The sequence below is a fragment of the Gekko japonicus genome, unplaced genomic scaffold (genome assembly GCF_001447785.1).
Source record: "Gekko japonicus isolate JY-2015 unplaced genomic scaffold, Gekko_japonicus_V1.1 scaffold687, whole genome shotgun sequence".
Taxonomy (NCBI): Eukaryota; Metazoa; Chordata; class Lepidosauria; order Squamata; family Gekkonidae; genus Gekko; species Gekko japonicus.
The window spans coordinates 111,901-133,364 of NW_015161424.1; the positions used below are offsets into that span (position 1 = coordinate 111,901).

At 43.1% G+C, this 21,464-nt stretch overlaps 1 protein-coding gene across 1 annotated transcript in view; it reads right to left on the reverse strand.

Annotated features, from left to right (window-relative positions):
- Positions 1–562: 562 nt before the first annotated feature.
- Positions 563–21,464, reverse strand: part of DCDC1 (doublecortin domain containing 1) — a 52,519-nt gene continuing 31,617 nt past the window's right edge. The window contains exons 4-6 of the mRNA XM_015428439.1: positions 7,420–7,625; positions 5,226–5,319; positions 563–666 (exon numbers count right to left, since the gene is read on the reverse strand). Of these exons, the coding sequence (XP_015283925.1) occupies positions 563–666; positions 5,226–5,319; positions 7,420–7,625 (404 nt within the window). The remainder of the gene's footprint in view (positions 667–5,225; positions 5,320–7,419; positions 7,626–21,464) is intronic.

Sequence of the window (21,464 nt, forward strand, 5' to 3'; positions counted from 1 at the left end):
CTTACATGCTCCTGTTAGGGTAGCCTCAGTATGAGCATTGACATCCCCAAGGACAGCAAACCTTGGCATCCTCAGTGGCAACTCCAAGATAGCCTCTATCAGCTCAGATAGGGATACCGATGGATAGCAGGATGCGCAGGATGCCAACAGAATTCGTATTCTGTCCTGAGTCCCCAGCTTCAGATACATACAATCAAAATTGGGACCCTGGGTAACAAAGCATCTGGAAAGTGCCACAGATGTCTGATAGATCACAGCTACCACCCCTCCCCACCTACCAAGCCTTGGCTGACGCCACACAAGGAAGTGTAGCTGGCAAAACAGGGAGAGAGCCACCCCTTCCTCTTCACTCACCCGGGTCTCTGTAATACATACCAGATATGTTGGGAGAGAAAGTACATTTCTGATTCCACCCTGGGTAAACTTCTAATTTTTGATCAGAACCTTTGGAGAATATACAACAATGTAGGAATATTGGGTTGGAACCAACACTTTAATTAATTAGTAGGCTACTTGCAGTTCCCATAAATCTGCCTGAGACCCCTTCATCCTTTAAAAGAAATTATTGAGGAGTTGCTGCAATCATATTTATAATGGCTGCCATGGACTGCAGGGCTTGGAGTTTTTCTGGATATATCCAGTCATCAACCTTTTTGGTTACTCTCACTGGCATTAATAAAAATTATGCATAAGGATTGTTTTCAAAATTCTTGATAAAATATTAAAGAACTATTAATAATCTAACAAAGGAAGCCTTGACCTGAATAGCCCAGGCAAGCCTGATCTCGTCAGATCTCAAAAGCTAAGCAGGGCTGACCCTGGCAAATATTTGGATGGGAGACCTCCAAAGAATACCAGGGCCAGGAGCCCAGAAGCAGGAAATCAAGCCACCTTTCTGAATGTCCTCCTTGCCCCAGTAGGAGTTGCTAGAGGTAGCCATGACTTTTAGGCACGGGCACATGTGTGCACAAACACACAAATGCAAGAATACACCAACAACAAAAAAAGAATCTAGCAAAGATAAAAGAAACCTTGAAGATTAAGCATTTTTTTCAAACAAAATTAAATGTTATGCAGTTTTTGTTATTCATACAAACAGTAAGAGTTCTCTTTCGAACCATACCATAACTTAAACACATTCTTCTTATACTATTTTAGTAAGTTATACAACTCTGGGGCTCAAAAAAATTGGTGTACAATATTCAAAAGTGTGGTCTGCAGACTCAGCCGGAGTGATGGAGAGAACACATGCTACGTTTAAATGATCCCGACGTATTTTACTCAAACAAAACTAATCTAACAGCTGTTGTGTACTTTTGTTTACGTGTTATATGTCAAATCTTATTGTCCCCAAGGTACTTATGAGAGATGCTTTAGCAGTCATTTTCTTAAATACTGATGCCTACCCGAATTTGGATTTTTCCAGTATTGAACAGAATGACAAGCACACGATTGCTGTACTTAAAGCAATCTTTCACAGCTGCCTTGCTTCTTCACTGATCCCATTAAATTGACGACATATGCCTGTGGGGTCTACTGTGTTACAATACTGCTGAACAAGATGCTGATTTGTACAATGCAGTGTAAGAGAACATGGCCATACTGGGGAAGAAACATTTCTTAGGTCAGTTTTTTTTTTTTTTTAGTTTGAGCAAAATTAAATTTAGATACTCATCCACTGTGGTCTTTATCCGATACCTGGTTATGTTAATTGTTTAGATGTTCATGAACTCTGACACTCAATGGCAGTAAGCATGAAATCCTTTCATTCTTAAAATGTAACATGAGTCATGCCTTTTCTAAAACTGAGCTAAGTCGCTGTGCATTAAAAATGCTGGCACATCTTCTGCTTGAGCAAGTGGACCAAAATGGTGTGAATTGTTAATGCCTTGCTCCTTTGGTTCACGGCTTGTGATTGATCATTTGTAACTATATCTACTCCTTGTTCCATGAAATCAAGTATGGAGTAATGGGTTCATCAGATTTTTAGGTTAAATTGAGAGTGAAGAGGTACTGTGTGTGGAAATAAGAGTTGCCATGTTCGGGGCTGGCCTTGTAACAGCATGGAATCTAAAGGCGATATTCAAAACCACTTCACTCATCATACGCTTACTGATTCTGAATAGGGTCCATTTGCAGGGGACATTTGGTAGTTTTCCAATACACTTTATGCCTCTTTCCTGCTTCTACCACCCTATATACTTTTTAAATAACACACACACACACACACACAAATATGTATGTGTGAATATCTTCAAAGGTAAAAACAGAACTTAACTTCAAGTTCACTGTCCAGTTGCTTTTCACTCTTAGCTGTTGGTCTCATTGATGTGTTCAGGCAATTCAGACAACAATTCCATACTGCTGTCTTTTTAGAATAATCTGTCCTGAGCTCCTTCTTAGGTCATTTCCCTAAGTTAGTAATATATTTTGATAGCTACCTCAACATGTTAAGTGGTTGTGGAAAGAGTAATATTTAGGATCATGAGAAGTAAAATCAAATATGTTGTGATGGCCTTTAGGAATAAAATCACAGTAGACAAAGTCCACTTAAAGCATTTTAGAATTACATTAATTTGAATGGAAAATATGTGAGCACATTTTCAATGCTGCCATAAAGATCAATTTTACTTAGTAGTCCTTTAATTTGACTGGATCAACTTCATGAAAAGCAGAGACAGAATGTGTGGCACCAGGCTTCTTAAGCTGCTATTTGAATTACAAAGCTTGTCCACATATTTTGTGACAAGTAACAACTCATATTTGACAAGTATTATCACGATCAATGGCTTTAAGTACAGCTCCAACATGATGGTTCAATATACCACCTTGACTCTACAACAAATAAATTTCCATAATGATAAAGTGTGCCCCAGTACGTATGAATTTATCCCACAATTAGTCTTTGATATGCCCCAAGACTGTTGTTTTTACATCAGACTAACAATATTAACAATACTATCCTCCCTGGGAGTAATCATACACTTGCAACAGGTTTTCACTTACAATTCTACACTTTTGATGAACTGCCAAGACTTCCAAATACTAAAAGCAGCTGAATCCACAGAAATTCTGAAACCAGAACTAGGTCTGGGCAGCATTATATTATTGCTTGATAAGATACAGTAGGTAATATTTTAGTTATAAGAGTAATTCTGAGTATTGTCTTCCCTCCACAAACCTCAATCAGGGAGTTCACACAGTGAGAACAATGTAACAGTTTTTTATAGCTTAAGTTTTGAATGCCAGCATGGTGTAGAAGTTAGTGTTAGACTAGGATGTGGGTGACCCAGGTTCACTTCTCAACTGTCCAGTGAAGTTTATTGGGTGACTTTGGGCCATTCACTCATTCTCATCCTCACCTACTCCATAGGATTGTTTTGAGGATACCACTGAGGAGCCAAGTGTAACATATACTGCCCTGAGGCCCTTGGAGGAAGGGTGGGATAAATTTATCAGGTAAATAAATTATAACTACCACAAAAGTTAGAATTTGCAAAATCATAAGCTACAAACAAACAATCAATCAACATCTATTGTGTGTGTGTGAGAGAGAGAGGGGACATATACATATGGGGGCAGGGGGTACACTGACTATACAAACGGAGGAACATCAGCAGTCAAAGCGCCAGTTTGCTGGGGGAGCTTAAGGGAAAGGATAATGTCAGAACGGGCCATGTATAGGTAAATCTTGCTGCTGTTAGTATTCCCATAGGTATGGCTGTACCCTATTCCACTATGTGACAAAGCAGAATTCAGAATTTTACTGTTTGAGCAATCAGAAATGGGGTAAACGCCACTTACTCAAAACAGTCTTTTGGACCAAATCCTTATAGTACAAGGATGGGACTGGAATCTTTCTCCTTTACTGGATTTTATCTGAAGATCTTGCTGCCATAGTTAAGTGTGTACTTGGACAAAAGGTTAAGGGGGGGCAACAAGGAGAAAAGGAAAAGTTGGAAAGTAGTAAAAGCTGGTCCTAAATATTTGTATCTCGTCTTCCGTAGAAGGCAGGCAGGGTGAGCCCACTAAGCACTACCTAACTGCCCTTAGACATTAAGGGAAGAAGATGTCATTTGCCTGGACAGAAGCACTGCTGCTTCATGTTTGAGTCCTTCCATTGGGGGCAGCTCCAACATTGTGTTCTGGATCATGGAAGGGGGTAAGATTTTACATTTATAAAGGTTTGTGAACCATACCTGAACAATTCTGCTTGACATTAGATTTACATTTAGAAATGTACCTTAAAGCTTTAACAGCAACAGATATATTTAATAAATTTCTGGGGTATAGATTTAAACTGTCTCTGCTTACAAGTACAAAGATTTGATCCATTAGCCTCTCATTTTTCAAACATTTGCATATGCAAAAACTAGTTCTGTGAACAAGACAGCCCTAGCAAAGAGGTGGCATAACCACAGTAACCACACACCTCAAAGAGGTAATAAGAGAGTAAGTTCAGCAACAGTGCATGTTCAGCAATGAAGGGGAGGCAGTCAGCAGGGGGGTGGGGGCTATCCACTGTACAGTACTACATAGACTATCTGCCTGCTGGACAAAAGCTATAGCCATTTCGTTGGTGTAATTGACTCTTGGTTCCCAGGGAACATGAATGTATCCTTGAGACAAAGTTTACTGATATGGAGAAGCTGAAGAGGCAGTAAGGTATGTAGACAGTTCATCTGATACCAAACAGAATAAAAGTGATGAAGGGTTTGGAACATCTTCCCTATGATGACAACTAAAAGCAGAACATGATATAGGTTTATAAAATTGTGTCTGGATGGAGATATAATTAGAAAGAACCGAATGAAATTGATGGATGGTAGATTCAGGACAGGCAAAAAGAAACAACCTGTGAAATTCACTGCCACAGAATGTAGTGATGTTCATTAGTTTACTTAATTTTAAAATGTCTTGGGCAAATTTATGGAGGATAGCCACTGGTTGACCTATTAGCCACTATGATTAAAGGGAATCTCCAAACGTTGGAGGCAGTAACCCTCTTTTAAAAGTACTAGTGGACAACAAGAGGTGGATGTCTTGCATCCATGCCTAGCTTCTTGGGCATCTGGTTAGCCACTAAATGAAATAAGATGCTGAACCAGAGGAACTATTGTTCTGATCCAGCACACTTGTTTATATGTTCCTAATCAGCTGATACAGATAGTTCATTAGGCTGTGTTTTTTTTAAAAGAATCAAACAAAAGATAAATTTCACTTACCATTTATGAGATCTTCAATTTTTTCTCCTTGTATATTGTATACATACTTAGCAGGCAAAGTAAGGTTCAGTCTCATCGTGCAAGTATCTAAGAACTGGGGGGGGGGAAATCTTATTAAACCCTCAAAACTTAAAAAAAACTTTTAAAAATTAAATAAAGCATAAAGTGCCAGAAGTTTATACATTTGCTTTTTTTTTCGAGGCACTGTAATAATCCTCCTCCACCAAGTGCCTTGTCTACATTGCTTCATGACTTTTTGCGGTTGTTCACAACCATCATATAGCTTCATTAGTACTAATTGTCCACTTTCTTCTTCCTCAAATTATCCCAGCCAATCAGGAATCATGTAGTAAATGTAATGACTAATGTAATACTACATAAGCAATCAAATTTGTCTAAGTGACAACATAATATGGTGGCAACCAAAATCAAATGAGACTGAGGCCGATATTTCCTGCATTGTGTACCACTATTAGACTGGAAAAACACATTTGGCTCTTATCTGATGTGACCTCTGAAAAATTTCAGGTTATTTTTTGCCACTGCCAAAATCTTTTGCAAAAAGTGCTGTCTTGTTAGTTCGAAGGAGGAGGAGAAGGAGAAGGAGAAGGAGGAGGAGATTGAATTTATACCCTGCCCTTCACTACCCAAAGGAGTCTCAGAATGGCTTACAAACTCCTTTCCCTTCCCCTCCCCACAACAGACACCCTGTGAGGTAGGTGGGGCTGAGAGTTCTTTCCAGAACTGTCCCTGGGAGAACAGCTCTGACAGAACTATGGCTTGCCCAAGGTCATCCAGCAGCTGCTAGTGGAGGAGTGGGGAATCATACCCAGTTCTCCCAGATTAGAGACCACACACTTAACCACTACACCAAACTTTGTCTTCTATTTAATCCTTTTTTTAAATTTCATGAGAAAAACTCAGATGTTGGTTAGGGTAAATAAGAAAGGATAAATAAGGGTAAATAAGAAGGAAGACAGTAGCTGTTGCATCTCATCAGTAGAGTTGTTTACTCTACCATAGCCATCTCTAACATACCAGTTCTAGTGGCATCTGTTTAGGGGAAAGGAGAGGGAAGCAAAAAGGAAATGTTCTCTAAAGAAAAGAGAGGTAACCTGCTACTGCTTCCTTCTTATCTCCCTGCCTTTCTCAGATGGCACACCAAAGAAAGCACCTATCTGTCAACTATCCCAAACACCACACTCTAACTCTCTGTCACCTGTGTGCATTCTGCAGTTCTCTTGCCCTATCACCCCTTCTTCCTCCAGTGTCCTTATCTTACTGTTTTCTTCATTATGTTCTTTCACAATTTAAAAACAAACAGGAAAAATATACTCTTACAAATCCTTATGTGTCAGAGTTGATAGCTTGTCCCTCACACCTCTTTTCCAAAGTGCTACAATCCACAGCACAGAAAAAGCTGTGGATTCCCAATGTACACAATGACACAAGAAATTACTCAGGCAGGGTCAGCTAGATCCTATGCCTGGATCTATTTCTGGGAAGCAGTATGGAAGAAGTGGATTGTCTCCTGTCAGGGAACATAGCAGAGTTTACAAGAAATACTCTTTGCAACATGGATCACAAGGATGTCAGAAGGAATCCTGTGCCTTTCCTTCTCACGTGGTTGATTCTATGAATCTAACAAAATGGAATTTGCTACAATTCTGGAAAATTCCTCTGCTAGGTGCACCGGGTGTGCAACTAGTGCTGCATATTATCACCTGATTTTCCCCATATTGGTCTTAAGATCCTTCTCCAAAGCTGTATTCAGGACAATTCAGATTGGGAAGCTGAATCTAACAAAACGGAATTTGCTAGAATTCTGGAAAATTCCTCTGCTTGGTGCACCGGGTGTGCAACTAGTGCTGCATATTATCACCTGATTTTCCCCATATTGGTCTTAAGATCCTTCTCCAAAGCTGTATTCAGGACAATTCAGATTGGGAAGCAATCTTATTAATTTAAATAAGGTAATCCCAAAGCACAGCAACTGAAGACAATAGCCCTATTAAAAACCAGTTCAAAACACTGCAGTACACTATGGTGCCTGTCTGGTGATTCTGGGGTGGGCATGCATGAATCCTTTACAGTCTATAGCTGAATCTCTCATCATACTATTGGTTTAAACTATAGGGCAAAATTGTTATCAACTGTTTCCAGTGCATTTGGGCTCTGCCACATCCAAATTCACCTTTTCTATGTGGTCCAAGGGTGCTGTTATTTCATAACCATCTTGCCCCATACAGTTCTTAAATACCAAAATCCTGATACTTGGCTTCTCAGCAAGTTTCTTCATGTGTTTGGCAAGCACAGGCCTGACTTTTCTCCTCTTGACATCTCTAGGAAGGACTAGACCGTTCAGTGTCCAAGTTGTGTTCTTCATTAACAACAGATGGTCTGGAAGAAAAAGGGTAAAGTCAATATTTGGCTTCAGAATTAAAAGCGAACATGTCGTGCTCCCTTTCCCTTATTACCTTAATAACACACTGGCTGGTATCCATATAAAAGCTGGTATTTTTGGAAAAACGACCCCATCTTCCCACAAACCGTGACATAAGCTGTAGCAAGCTGTCTCTACTGATAGCCCACATAAATCATCATTCCTGAAGGGAACAGATGTTCAGGGTATGAAAGAGTAATACCACAATTTAGTCATAATTAAAATTCACCTTAGCACGCCTCTGTAACTGATCAGAGAGGAACATTTTACTTCTCATCTACAAAAATAAATGCTTTCCATCACCTTTGCTTATAACAATTAATCCTGGTTCTTAACTTGCACCTGTCTTGTTTCACACTGCTCACAGTGTATCCCACAACTGATCCATTAAACAGTTGCTTTCCTAATTTCCTAAGATCACTTTGAAAGAATGACCCTACCCCATGTAACATCTTGGTAGAAAATCTAGAATTTGAAGTGACGGGTAAGTATTTAACTCATAATAACACGATCAGTGTGACTGACAATTGAGAAACAAGTAGAAGGGGGGGGGAATGTAGAAAGTTACATGGTCTGCAGCCTGACATTGTTGTCTGCTGTTGACTCAAGATACAGTACAATGGGCTACAGCAGCCCTTCTCTTGAAAGACATCTCTTGGAAGCTGCTACTTTGCTCTACTGAGGCGTCTTGGTGCCAAATACTACTACTGTCCTAATGTATGAAACACGACCAGAGTCAGATCATGGGGAAAGGATGTTTAGTAATTCTCTTTCTGTCTGCAGTAGTAAGAAAACTAAGAAAGGTTTTTTTGTTCCCCCAATCCCCATTCATCTTTAGATGTCATTACTATTAAGCCATCATCCAGATAGCTACTTTAGGTGCACCCACTATGAGGTAGATTCTACCAGCTTTTTCACTGGTATGAAGGGAGAAAGGCCAATCGTGCCCAATTCCCCTCCATCCTGCATGGCTTTTTGTCCATACGCATCCCAGAATTGCTGGCATACATTTTTAGGAGGCAAAAAGGATTCTTCCTCCTCCTTGCATGAATAGAAAAGCTGGAAATAGAAATAGAATAGAAAAGCCCATCATAACTTGCCATAAAACAAACATCCCATAAATATTTTAAATAAATAAAAACAGTTTTTAAATTACTTGCAGGACAGTGTGGGAGAGAACTGCTGATCAGAAGGAAAAAGCGTATGATAACTATTTTAAAAATGCTATTTAAAAGGCTTATTTGGGCCCCGTTCACACAGAGCATTTGCTGCACTGAAGGCACGATAGTCCCGCAGATTTTCCGGGCTCGATCACACTGGAACATCTGGGAGGCGTAGTGCACCTGTGGCGAACCCGTGGCGTCCTGCCAAAGATGCACATTAAAAAAGTACCTGGGACGACCTACTGACAAATGGTTTGCCACGGGCTGCATGCAGACTCCCTGGGTGTGATCGCGCCATTGCCTGGCTTTCTCCCCCATTGTCCTCTTTGCTGCGGGGAAGCCGCTGTCGCATCTGATCGCATAATGGGGCATCAGAATGCGACGGCGCAAATAGCCGCGCTTCCCCCCCGCGTTTTCCGGCACTTCTGACCAGGACCTTGGCTAGTTAAATTCATTATTAAATCTGTTGATTTATTCAGTTCCATATTATGTTTCAATGAGAACCGCATTTCCAGCTGTAAATTTTTCCCACCTTATCAAATTGGGTTAGACTTCTCAGAAATTGTACAGTTTGTCATTAAAGCTGCAGTTCTGAGATGGAGAAGGACAGGGTTTTTTGTTTTGTTTGTTTTTTTAAAAACCCTTTCTTCAGCCATTTCCCCAAAAGGAAGTAAACTGTTTTTATTCCTACCAGGGAAGACTCGTTTACAGGCACTGTGTAAAGTATTTATGTTTGCTTGATTGCTTGCAGAGTACATATGACATTTCCTATATAGTGCTATACAAAGCAACAGACTTGCAGTTACCCTTACCCAGGCTGCTCCTAGTCCACCACCACCCTGAGTATCTCCCCACATTGCCCACATCCCTTGCTAATTGCCATGAAATTAAAAGACGCCTGCTCCTTGGGAGGAAAGCGATGGCGAACCTAAACAGCATGATAAACAGTAGAGACATCACCCTGCCAACAAAAGTCCGCATGGTCAAAGCAATGGTATTCCCAGTAGTCATGTATGGCTGCGAGAGTGGACTATAAGGAAGGCCGAGCGCTGAAGAATAGATTCTTTTGAACTATGGTGCTGGAGAAGACTCTTGAGAGTCCCTTGGACTGCAAGAAGATCAAATCAGTCAATCCTATAAGAAATCAACCCTGACTGTTCCCTGGAAGGCCAGATAATGAAACTGAAGCTCAAATACTTTGGCCACCAAATGAAAAGGGAGCACTCACTGGAGAAGACCCTGATGCTGGGAAAGACTGAAGGTCAAAGAAGACGGGGACGGCAAAGGATAGATGGTTAGACAGTGTCATAGATGCAACGAACATGAAATTGAGTGAACTTCAGAGGACGGCGGAAGACAGGAGGGCCTGGTGGGAGCTGGTCCATGGGGTTGCGAAGAGTCGGACTCGACTGTGCGACTGAACAACAACAACAACACCTGTTTCTGCCAGTCAGCTGGTTTCCAGGTGTGGGGCAGCTGTCAGTGCTGGCTCAACAATCCCAGGTCCCTGGGTTACCACTTCACCCATCACTTCCAAACAAATCCAAGTATTATTGGCTCTAATTGTCAAATTTTGAATAGTTATAGTGATAAATCACAAGACTTCAGATTTTGATTAATTCATGTCTGAGTACACAGCCTTAGAAATGTCACAAGACACTTCCTTAAACATTAAATTACATACAAATAGGGGATACCCCACTTTCCCCTGTATTCCCCTTCCTACACTATTTCCTCTTGTCCTCCTCCTGGCAGCCCGCATAAGCTCACTTTTCCCTGCTTCCTTTTCTCCTTCCTACCCAACTGTCCTTTATCTGTCCCCTATCTTCAGCTATGCTTATTTTTTTAACCTCATTTATAGAACACTTTTATCAACAATGGTGATGCAAAATGGCTTATATCATTATCCCCATCTCCATTTTATCCTCACCTGTGAGGTAGATTAGGCTGAGAATATGTAACTGGCCTGGAGGTATCCAGTGAGCTTCCCTGGCAGGGTGGTGATTTGAACCCAGGTTTCCCAGATCCAAGTCTGAAACTCTAATAACTACCCCACACTGGCTTTTGGTGGGTGGCTGCTGTTAAACAGTAGCAAGCGCCCAGTCCTGGATGAGTCATGCAAAATCAGGTGGTAACAAGTCACCTAGTGGTTGCTAGTGGACCTGGTCCCAATAAGTCCTCTGTCAGAGGCTAAAACAGCCCTGAAAAGTTCCCCCCCATCTTTTGCTGACAGAAACCAAGTCTGGAAAGCTACTGTGATTGCCTAGTAACCTCCACAATGGCCACTGCAGAGGGGATTGTTACTTAAAGTACAGGTGTTGCTTCTATTATGGGGGGGGGCTTTGTAGGATTAACCCTGCAATGCATTTTTTTAAGAGTTCAGACTTTTCAGTAAGCCCAACTTTTTCAGATTTGTAGAAAGATCTGTCTGCTCTGGCTTCAGCCTCTAGATTTAAGTATCAACAGATTTTGCCATGTTGACAATTAGATATATTCTGGGGTCATTTGGGGCCGGAGCACTGCTCCAGCAGCCCAGGAGCTGGCACAACTGGTGGTGGCAGCAAGCCCCGCCTCCAGCTCCCCCGCCGAAGTGCTGTGGCCTGGGGGAGGCCTGAAGAGACCCATCGCTGGCCTTCTGGGGCCCAGGGGAGGCCTGGGGAGGTCCATTGCCAGCCTCCCGGGGCCCACACTGGAGCACTGCGGCCCGGGGAAGGCCTGAGGAGGCCTGTCGCCGGCCTCCCAGGGCCCGCGCTCCAGTGCTGCAGACCAGGGGAGGTCTGAGGAGGCCCATTGATGGCCTCCCGGGGCCCGTGCCAGAGTGCTGTGGCCTGGGAAAGGCCTTGATCACGGTAAAGGATCCGCATGAGGGATCCACAGGGGTGGTGGTGGGTTGATGGGAGGGTGGGAGAGCCTTTCTCCCTCTCCCCATCTCTTTGCCCTCTTTCTTTCCCTCCTTTCCTTTCCTTTCTCTTTTTCCCTTTCCTTCCTTCCTTTCTCTATTTTCCTCCTTTCCTTCTCTCTTTTCCCTCTTTCCTTCCTTCTTCCCCTCTTTCTTTCTTTCCTGCCTTCTTCTCTTTTTTCCTCCTTTCCCTGTTTCCCTCCTTCTTCCCTTCTCTTTCTTGCCCTCCTTTTCCTTCTGTTTCTTTCCCTCTTTCCTCCCTTATTTCCTCCTCTCTACTCTCTCTCTGGAGTTTAAACTTAAACTCTTCACTTCTCCCGCCCCCCCCCCTGGCTGGGGAAGGGGAGGCTTTTGAAGATGCCTTCCCCCCCTTTTGCTTCCCCTTCTGACATCACTTCCAGTGACATCAAGGGGTGTGGCACATGCTAATGAGCTATTATGCTAATAGCCTAGTAGCTTATTAGCATACCTTATGCTAATGAGCTCCTGCAGCTCTTTTTCTATGAAATGACCCCTGGATATACTGGCATGTGGGAGACTCATAAGGATTTGTGGGGAACATCTCATTTCCCTTTCCCCCACAATTTCCTCTTTGTCTTCCCTGAAAACCCCCATAGCCTCTCCCCTTTTTCTGCTTCCTCTTCTCCTTCCCACCCACCCACCAGCCAACCAACCTTTTTCTGCCCCCCATCTTCTGCTTTCTCTCCTTATCTCACCCTGGCAACCTCTCCCCAAAAAACATCTGGCACAGTTGTATGTTACCAGTCCTCAGTTACATGGTGGGGAACCTGCAAGAACTTACAGGGACTACCTCACTGTCTTCACGCCTCCTCCCCACACTATTTCTTTCCTCCTAGCAGCTCACATATCCCCAGTTTTCCCAGTTTCCTTCTCTCCTCTCTCCAATTAATCAACTTACCTTTCATCTCCCCCCCCCCATCTCCAGCTATATTTATTCTTTCATTTATACCTTGCCTTTCTCCCCAGTGGGGACCCAGAGCAGCTTACATCATTCTCCACTCCTCTATTTTATCCTCCCACTAACCCTGTGAGGTAGGTTAGGCTGAGGGTATAAACTAGCCCAAGGCCACCCATTGAGCTCCTATAGCATAGTGGATATTTGAATCTGGATGGATGCATTTGGATGGCAGCAGTCCCTTGGACTGCAAGAAGATCAAATCAGTCAATCCTAAAAGAAATCAACCCTGACTGTTCCCTGGAAGGCCAGATAATGAAACTGAAGCTCAAATATTTTGACCACCAAATGAGAAGGGAGCACTCACTGGAGAAGACCCTGATGCTGGGAAAGATTGAAGGTCAAAGAAGACGGGGACGGCAAAGGATGAGATGGTTCGACAGTGTCATAGATGCAACGAACATGAAATTGAGCCAACTTCAGAGGACGGCGGAAGATAGGAAGGCCTGGCGTGATCTGGTCCATGGGGTCGCGAAGAGTCGGACTCAACTGTGCGACTGAAGAACAACAAAGACAGTCAGGCCTGGGTGAGCCATGTATGTTATGTGGTAGCAAGTTGCACAGACTTGCTTCCAGGTTTGGCCCTGACAAGACGTCCCTCAAGGGCCAAAACATCCCTGCCCAATTCCCCTCATTTTTACTGACAGAAACCAAGGTTTGAAGCTGGCAATACTGTTGCAGTTCCAAACAACAGCCATTAAAGGTATTCATTTCTTAAAGCTACAAGCACTGCTTCTATGGGGGGGGGTTAACTCCCCAGTCTTTGTTTTTAGGGTTTCAATTTTCCTGCAAACCTGGATCTTTCCTTAAGTACACAGAAAGATATGTCTTATCTCTCCAAGGCCCCAGTCTCTGGATTTAGGCTTGCCAAGTCCCCCCGGGGGGCGGGGAAACCCCCACCCCAGAGGCCCATTTTCTGTCACCGGATCAGGCCCCGGGGGGAACCCCACCCCGACGTGCACGTCACCCAGAAGTGACGCAACCACGTCGGGGCCACGGTCATTCGAGGGGAAACTCAGAGTGCCCGTGCTTCGCTACGGTATTTAACTTCCATAAATCCGGTTATAATACTAATGATGTAAAGTTTGAAATGTAACATTTGTTGTAAGCAGGGCTCTTTTTGTAGAAAAAGCCCAGCAGGAACTCATTAGCATAATAGGCTACACCCAACACCAGAAATCTATTAGCATATTAGGCCACACCCCTGCCAGCACAGCTCATTAGCACATTAGGACGCACCCCCATATTACCAGAAGTGTGGTCATCCAGCCACACCCACCTTTTGCTTGTTATTCTGTTTACCTTGTTTGTTGTCAAAACCCAGGGCTTTTTTTGTAGCAGGAACTCCTTTGCATGTTAGGCCGCATACCCCTAATGAAGCCAATCCTAATGGATTTCTGCTGTTGGGTGTGGCCTATTATGCTAATGAGTTCCTGCTGGGCGTGGCCAACTTGGGAGCCAGCTGGAACCTCGTTCCTGTGCGTTCCTGCCCAAAAATAGCCCTGGTTGTAAGAATTCTAATGGAGAAGATTGTAGTGTAAAAAATTAAGTGAGACATACATACTTTTTTTCCTCTACTGAAGGATCTTTCTGTAGACTGCTGGGGCAGGCTCCCTCATGGCTTTAAGCACCCTACAGCCGCTGCTGCACCTGACAGACAACCATCAGAGAGGCTGAGCCAGCAGCATCGCTAAGGAGATCCATCAGGGACACCCCAGCAGGATCTCCTTAGCGATGCTGCTGGCTCAGCCTCTCTGATGGTTGTCTGTCAGGTGCAGCAGTGGTTGCAGGGTGCTTAAATACCATGGTGAAGCACGGGTATCAGGCTAGTGTATTATGAAAACAAGGACATCAGAGTATTTTTCTAAGATATTTCTCAAAAGGGATTATAGCCAAAAATTCCAGACCTTTTTAGTGGATCTATGAGATAATTGTTAAATTGGAGGGGGGGGATTACACTGTTAATACAAGCAGAATGAGTTAAACTTCTCCACGTTTAAAAATCACTAACTATTAATCATTTGGGGAACAATCTTTTAAGTGTATTAAGATTTACAAGTTTGGTTATATCATTTAGCTAGGATATGATTACCGAGTCAGTTTATTATAACCTCAATACAGTTAAAATCAGCTGAGAACAAGTTCCAGTGAAAGCAGTGAAACAAGCTAGTTGTAACTTTATTCCATTTGAGTGGTACTTATAATGCAACTCTGAGCAGTTACAGCTTTCTTCAGAACACTTAAATCAATGGGCTTACAAGGATGTCATTCTGTTTAGAATTGCACTGTTAATCATAGCTAATTTCATCAGGATTTGTTGGCATCCAGTTGAACACATCATTGGTCCCAGAATCCACCATTAGATACATAGTCAGGAATTCAGACGTCCTCTGTTCTTCGATTTTGAAGTCCTGTGCATTGACCTACTCTCTCTTTCTTCTATAAGCAGGTACACATTTTACACATACAACAATTTTTGATAAACCCTGATGTCATGAAACAACATGTTAACATTTTAAAAGGATGGAACATAATAAATTTGACTTCAAAAACTGCATGTGAGATACATTTTATAGCATTATACCTTGTACAAGGCTATACCCTTGTTAGTGTGAAAATTAAATACAGATTACAATTCAAATCATATTTAACAATAGAACAACCATCTCCTTTATAATTAAGTTTTCTAAATGCAAAATGGACTAAAAATAAACTGTTAGATATAATTATGTTAACTATTCAAAACACAATTTCCCCCTATACTTATACTCAGGTCACATTCCAGTGTTAGCTGAACAGTTTACAGTCACTCCCTTTTCTTTAAATGCTTAACTTTTTTGTTTCTGCATGCTCCGAAGTGTCATCCTATGTTGCCTTAGGCACAATAACTATGTTTTAACTATCAGTTAAGGCAGTTGTCATTAGCTTTTAAAGTCAATTACATCACTCTAATGCTGTTTCAAGTATGTCTTAATTGTAAATTTGATTAAAATTAGAAACATCCCATCTTTTATGTCAATCAAAATGTTTTAGCCCCTCATTTTAACTTTTCCATGACCTCTTCATATACCAGTCACATCATCAGTAGGCATCTGAAAAACATTTTGATCCTGTTAAAATATTTGTGTACTAACTGCAGAAGCTAAAATCATCAGTAGATCTAGGGGAATGGTAGAATGGCTTGCCACCACACAAATCAATTGGGGGGGGGGTGCTCTGGCTTCTGTGCTGCAGTCTCCTCTTGCATGATGCCATATAATTAGATATGTCTGATTTATTTTTATTTATTTATCATTCGACTTGATATACTGCCCTAACCCCCGTAGGGGTCTCTGGGCGGTTTACAGTTCTTGGGTGCTAGTCACCTATATCAACCCTAACTACGGCCACATCAATTCAAGGGGGGGGGGGCTGCCTACCAGCACCCTGGTGGAGGCTCGGTGTTGTTAACTTTTTCCCAGCTCGGCTCGGCTTCTTCATTCGGCTGTGAGATGTCCCAGTGCTTAGGCAGACAGGCGGATTTGCTGTTTCATCTCAGCAGGCAGATCATGATTTGCATTTTCCCTAGGAAGTGAGATTCCAAACTATGCAGTATTCCCAGTTTAGAATCCTGGTTTGCAGGGCAAATGCAAACCACAGTTTGCTAGTTCAGGCTGCCAAATTGTGGCAGAACGTGACCGGAGGTAAACTGTGTTTATGCAGGAAAATATTTTAAAATATTTTAAGTTCATTTTTTAAAAAGGCATTATGTTAAACAGAGCTCCTGCCTGAAATGTTGAAGCTTTACTATTAGAGTTATGCACAACCTCACTCCCTGACAGTTTGTGGTTGGTTCCACAAAATGTCAGGGAAGTTACTGGCTGAGGTCATCCAGGGATGTGGGGTGATGTGCTATCAGCATGCTGACAACACCTAGCTCAATTTTTATCTCTGTCAATCTTTCTCATATTCTTAATAAACTATTTCCAAAGTTGCTTACAACATTGTAATTAGGACAATAAAAAAGTGAATAACAGTCAGCAGCATCAATGACAGCAGTCATAAAATAATTAAAAGCAATAACAGGACAGGAAATAGAAATAGAAATACACTCAGTTTTGAATCCAATAATAAATAGTAGATCCAGAAGAGAGAAAACAATCAGTGACAATAAATTAAAAACACACACTCACAGAATCCAGGAGAAATGAGGTAAAGTATATAAATTGAAAAGTAGTGGAGTTCCAGACATAGGGACCCCCCCGGGGTAAGAAATGTACCTGGTTCTGATGTACTGAGGTACTGTGGTGTTCTGTTGTTTCTTGATGGGTGGTGGCATGGCGCTTGTGCAGCAGGCCCGGGTGATGTGGCCCTGTTTTCCGCAGGCGCGGTAGACTGCATCCCGAAAACGGCAGGACCTCTGCTCGTGAGTCTCCCCCGCAGCTTGCGCAGGTTGCCGGTGTGCTGGAGGCTGCGGCAGATGGTGACAGGCGCGCTTCTCGGTGAGTAGACCAACAGACTTGAAGCACCTCTTCTTCATCCAAGGAGGCAGGGGCACTCCTCGATACCTGATCGGTCCCAGACGACGACGGATGATCCTGATGCGATTTTTCGAATGCGTTGGTGGTCTGTAGTGCTATCTCGAACATCAAGTCAGTGGTTCCCATGAGCTTCCTGCGCAGCTTGGGATCACGGATGCCCCAGACGAGCTGTGTTAGGATGATCTCTTTGATCCCTGGTAGTTCACAGTTCATTTGCGTTCGTGCCCATTCACCTCGCCATTTTCGTGGGCTTTGGCACGAAGTACCCATTCAGGACCTTGAGTAGATCCTCATACATTTTGTCTTCCCATTTGGTCGGTGCTATGAGGCTTATGACCAGGCAAATGGTGGCTACCCCACAGGAGCTCATTAGCAGGGCCCACTTCTTACCGGCATCTGTGATGTCGTGGAAGTTGAGGTAATTCGTCAGCTGGTCCACCCATGCTTCCCAGAACTCTGGATGCATGTGGTCAAAAACTGTGAGGAGTCACGGAGCTGCAGCCATGACTCGAGGGTGGTGCGGAGAGCGATGATCAAAGGAACGGGGCACGGTGCGGTGCTGCTGGAGAGTGTTGCAGGGTGTGGTTTCCTGTTGATCGGTGCTTGGTGACGGTCCCAGGTTGGAGTCAGGCTCATTCATTGGGATCCCACCTTCATTGCCAGTGAAAAGTAGTGGAGTTCCAGGCGTAGCATAGTGAAATCAGCTCTCATTTATTAATTACATCGGAACGATAAAGGATAATTTAGCCGGCATGAGCCCGGCTTATATTGGTGCACTCACACCCAACACACCCCCAATTCCCGTGATAGGTTCTATATACAGAGCCCCTGTAACGATAGGTTCTCTTCAGGATCCTAGCGCTCCCGTTGGTCCACGGGGACTATTGTTCTAGACCCGAAGGTCTGTGAGTCTGATAGACTACATGGCCTGGTGCACGCCATCGCGGCCATCTTAATACATAACATAAACTGTCCAAACCACTGAAAAAATAAAAATTAGTATTCGCCTTTTAATTAGTCAGATGGCTTAAAACCCATTCTGTACAGGTATCTGGAGTCAGTAATCAGATGGACATGGATTTCAACTCTAACTTAATCCAGAAAAAGTGGCTAAAGTCACATGATACACACACACACACACACACACACAAATTAATATGAGAGTTAGACTTTGTAAATTGTAGACTGTCACAGGGAAAATCCTATGACTCTTGCAAGGTCAATGCCATTTAAGGGGATCAATGACAACCTGGATATGTACACAGTGAATCCTTTTCCAGCAATGCAACCTGAATAAATGAGTAGTGAGAAGCAAACATGGATTGGAGAAGAAAACTGACAGTCATTTCAGAAAGATAATCCAGGCAAATGAATTGAGGGAGGTAAATAATTGTTTGTATTGGTGGGAATACGGAACCAGGGAAGACTTGCAGGGTTAAGAAAAAGAATGGAATTTGTGAGCTGCACACTATAGATGCTTTACTGTACAAACTGTACCACAAGGAAGATGAAATGAAGGAATTCAAAAACTCAATAAGACCATTTGAGCTGCAGCAGACCTACTACTGTTTTCCATAGATGCAGTGATCCTGCCAGCTTCATGTTTACTGTTACAAATAATGCTGATACAGCCTGTCTAGGGCAATACATAAATGTGCAATAGGGTCAGGCATGGTTACTGTCGGGGCTCTCCCCCGGGATCCTGCCCACGCCACTGGACACTGTGGCCTCTCTCTCAATCCTCCTTGTGGGCTCTTCTTCCATGAAGGTCCTCAGGCATCCAGAGGTCTCAGGAGGGGAGGAAGTCACATCACCACCCTCCATCTGCCCAACTAGTGCACCTGCCACTTCCCTCTCTCTCGTCTGCAGCAGTCTGTGCTCCCAGTCTCCACTCCTCCTTGACCATCTGGCTGCTGGCCTTATATTCCCCACCACACTCCCTGCCTCCCTACTCCAGCCCATCTCCTTGTGGCTCTGCCCCTCCATCTGGAGCAGTTGGGCTTGGACGCTATGGGGAAGCCTCACAAGGGAGCTGCAGGTGCTTCCTTCTGGCTCCTAATTTTTTTCTATCCACACAGCACTGTGCCAGCTTCTGGGCTGGGCAGACCCAGGCGGCGGCCACATGGGCACAGCCATGCACAGCCGGTCTTGCCGGCATCAACTAAGGAAGCAGAGGTTGCTCTGTTGCACCCGCTGGGGGCCACGGGTCACCTGCATGCTGTGCCTGCTTTGCTGGTCTCCCTGACTGTTGGTCCCCCTGCCTCTTTGGACCACAGTCCTGGTGTTCCTTTGACCTGGGTAAGTGTGGGGCTCCAGGGGCCTGGGCTGCAATTAGGGCTTTTGGCACCTTCTTGGGCCATGGGGGGGCTGTGCTGTGGCCCACCAAAGTGATGCTGGGACAGTTTTTACACGGTTTCAGAGTGTTGTGCATGCTAGAGCTTTACACCTATAGAACAAATTTTAAGTCAAATGAAGCAGCTGTTCTACTGCCGGGGGGGGGGGAGTTCCTTGTACTGGAAGAAACACATTGGATACAACCCCGGTGCCTTTCAGCAACATAAGAGAATATGTCATACTTCTTGTTTTTTAGTCATTTCTCATTAGAAAAATCACAGAATAATTTCACTCACAACTTTTTTATTGTTGTTGTTCAGTCACACAGTCGAGTCTGACTCTTCATGACCCCATGGACCACATCATGCCAGGCCCTCCTGTCTTCCGCCATCCTCTGGAGTTTGTTCAGTTTCATGTTCGTTGCATTGGTAACACTGTGTAACCATCTCATCCTTTGTTGTTCCCGTCTTCTGTTACCTTCAGTCTTTCCCAGCATCAGGGTCTTCTTCAGTGAGTGCTCCCTTCTCATTTGGTGGCCAAAGTATTTGAACTTCAGCTTCAGTATGTGGCCTTTCAGGGAACAGTCAGGTTTGGTTTCCTTTAGGATTGACTCATTTGATCTCCTTGCAGTCCAAGGGACTCTAAAGAGTCTTCTCCAGCACCATAATTCAAAAGCATCTATGCTTCAGTGCTCAGCCTTCCTTATGGTCCAGCTCTCGCAGCCATACATTACTACTGGGGATATCATTGCTTTGACTATGCAGACTTTTGTTGTCAGGAATGTAAATTCTATCACTGCTTCCACAACTTCCCCTTCTAGATGTTTTTGTGGTACTCCCTTGCTTTCTCCATAATCCAGCGAATGTTGGCAATTTGATCTCTAGTTCCTCTACCTCTTCGAAACCCAGCTTGTACTTCTGGCAGTTCTCTATCTATGTACTGCTGAAGTCTACATAATTATTAATAATCATTGTAATAGGGATTCTGTATACTAAAAACAATTTGTCTCATTAAGCATCTCCTATACAACAAAGGAGAGTCAAAAACGTTGTAATGGATTGCACAGAAAACCAGACTTTTTAATAATGTTGCTTGTGTCACAGAATCAGGGATTTCATGAGTTATCTTCCCTGAAGAGAAGAACTTATGTGATTGGCTGTTCTATTCACTCTCTGATTGGCCAATGCCAGCTGAGAGAGGAAATAAAACTGTTAATCTGGAGGAAAAAGAGGTCTTTCGCAATTTGGTCTTTTGCCTTTTGGTCTTGGTCTGAAAACTTCTGGATCAGTAGCCAGAGGTTTGGCTTCTGAGGGAAGCAATATATGGGAATCAGTGTTTTCAGAGAGAAGAAGATATCCATTGCCTTAAATATATTAAAACCGCTCTGAGGGAGAATTTAGATTCTCAAGAAAGCTACAGAACTGTCTTATACAGACAAAGGATACTGGAAAGGATTTGGCAAAAGATCTGGGTATTCAGAGTGAACTCCCATACAAGCCAAATAGTAAAAGGAGTTATTGCTTCTTAGCAACAAGGAGAATAACTTCCTGTCAGTGAAAGGGGTTGGGAAGAGAAACCTAGTCTGTGATAAAGGGGAGAAGCTTAGACACCTCAGGAGTTAGTGAAAAGCTGTAATATCTACAGGAAAACCTAGAACTCTGAAGGAAGAAGTCTAGAAACTTTAAGAAAACACTGTCCTCCAGAAGAAACATTAACAAGAACTGTGTTAGTGCTGAACAAAGTACCTCTCAAAGAAAGAACTAGAAAACCTTGAAACAAAACTACAAATACACTCTTGAAGGTTCTAAGAATTCAACTCTGTATATATTAGAGTTTACCTCAGCAATCTCAAAACCTTGACTAATCCCAATATACTTATATTTCCTGCCTGTTTAATAAAATCT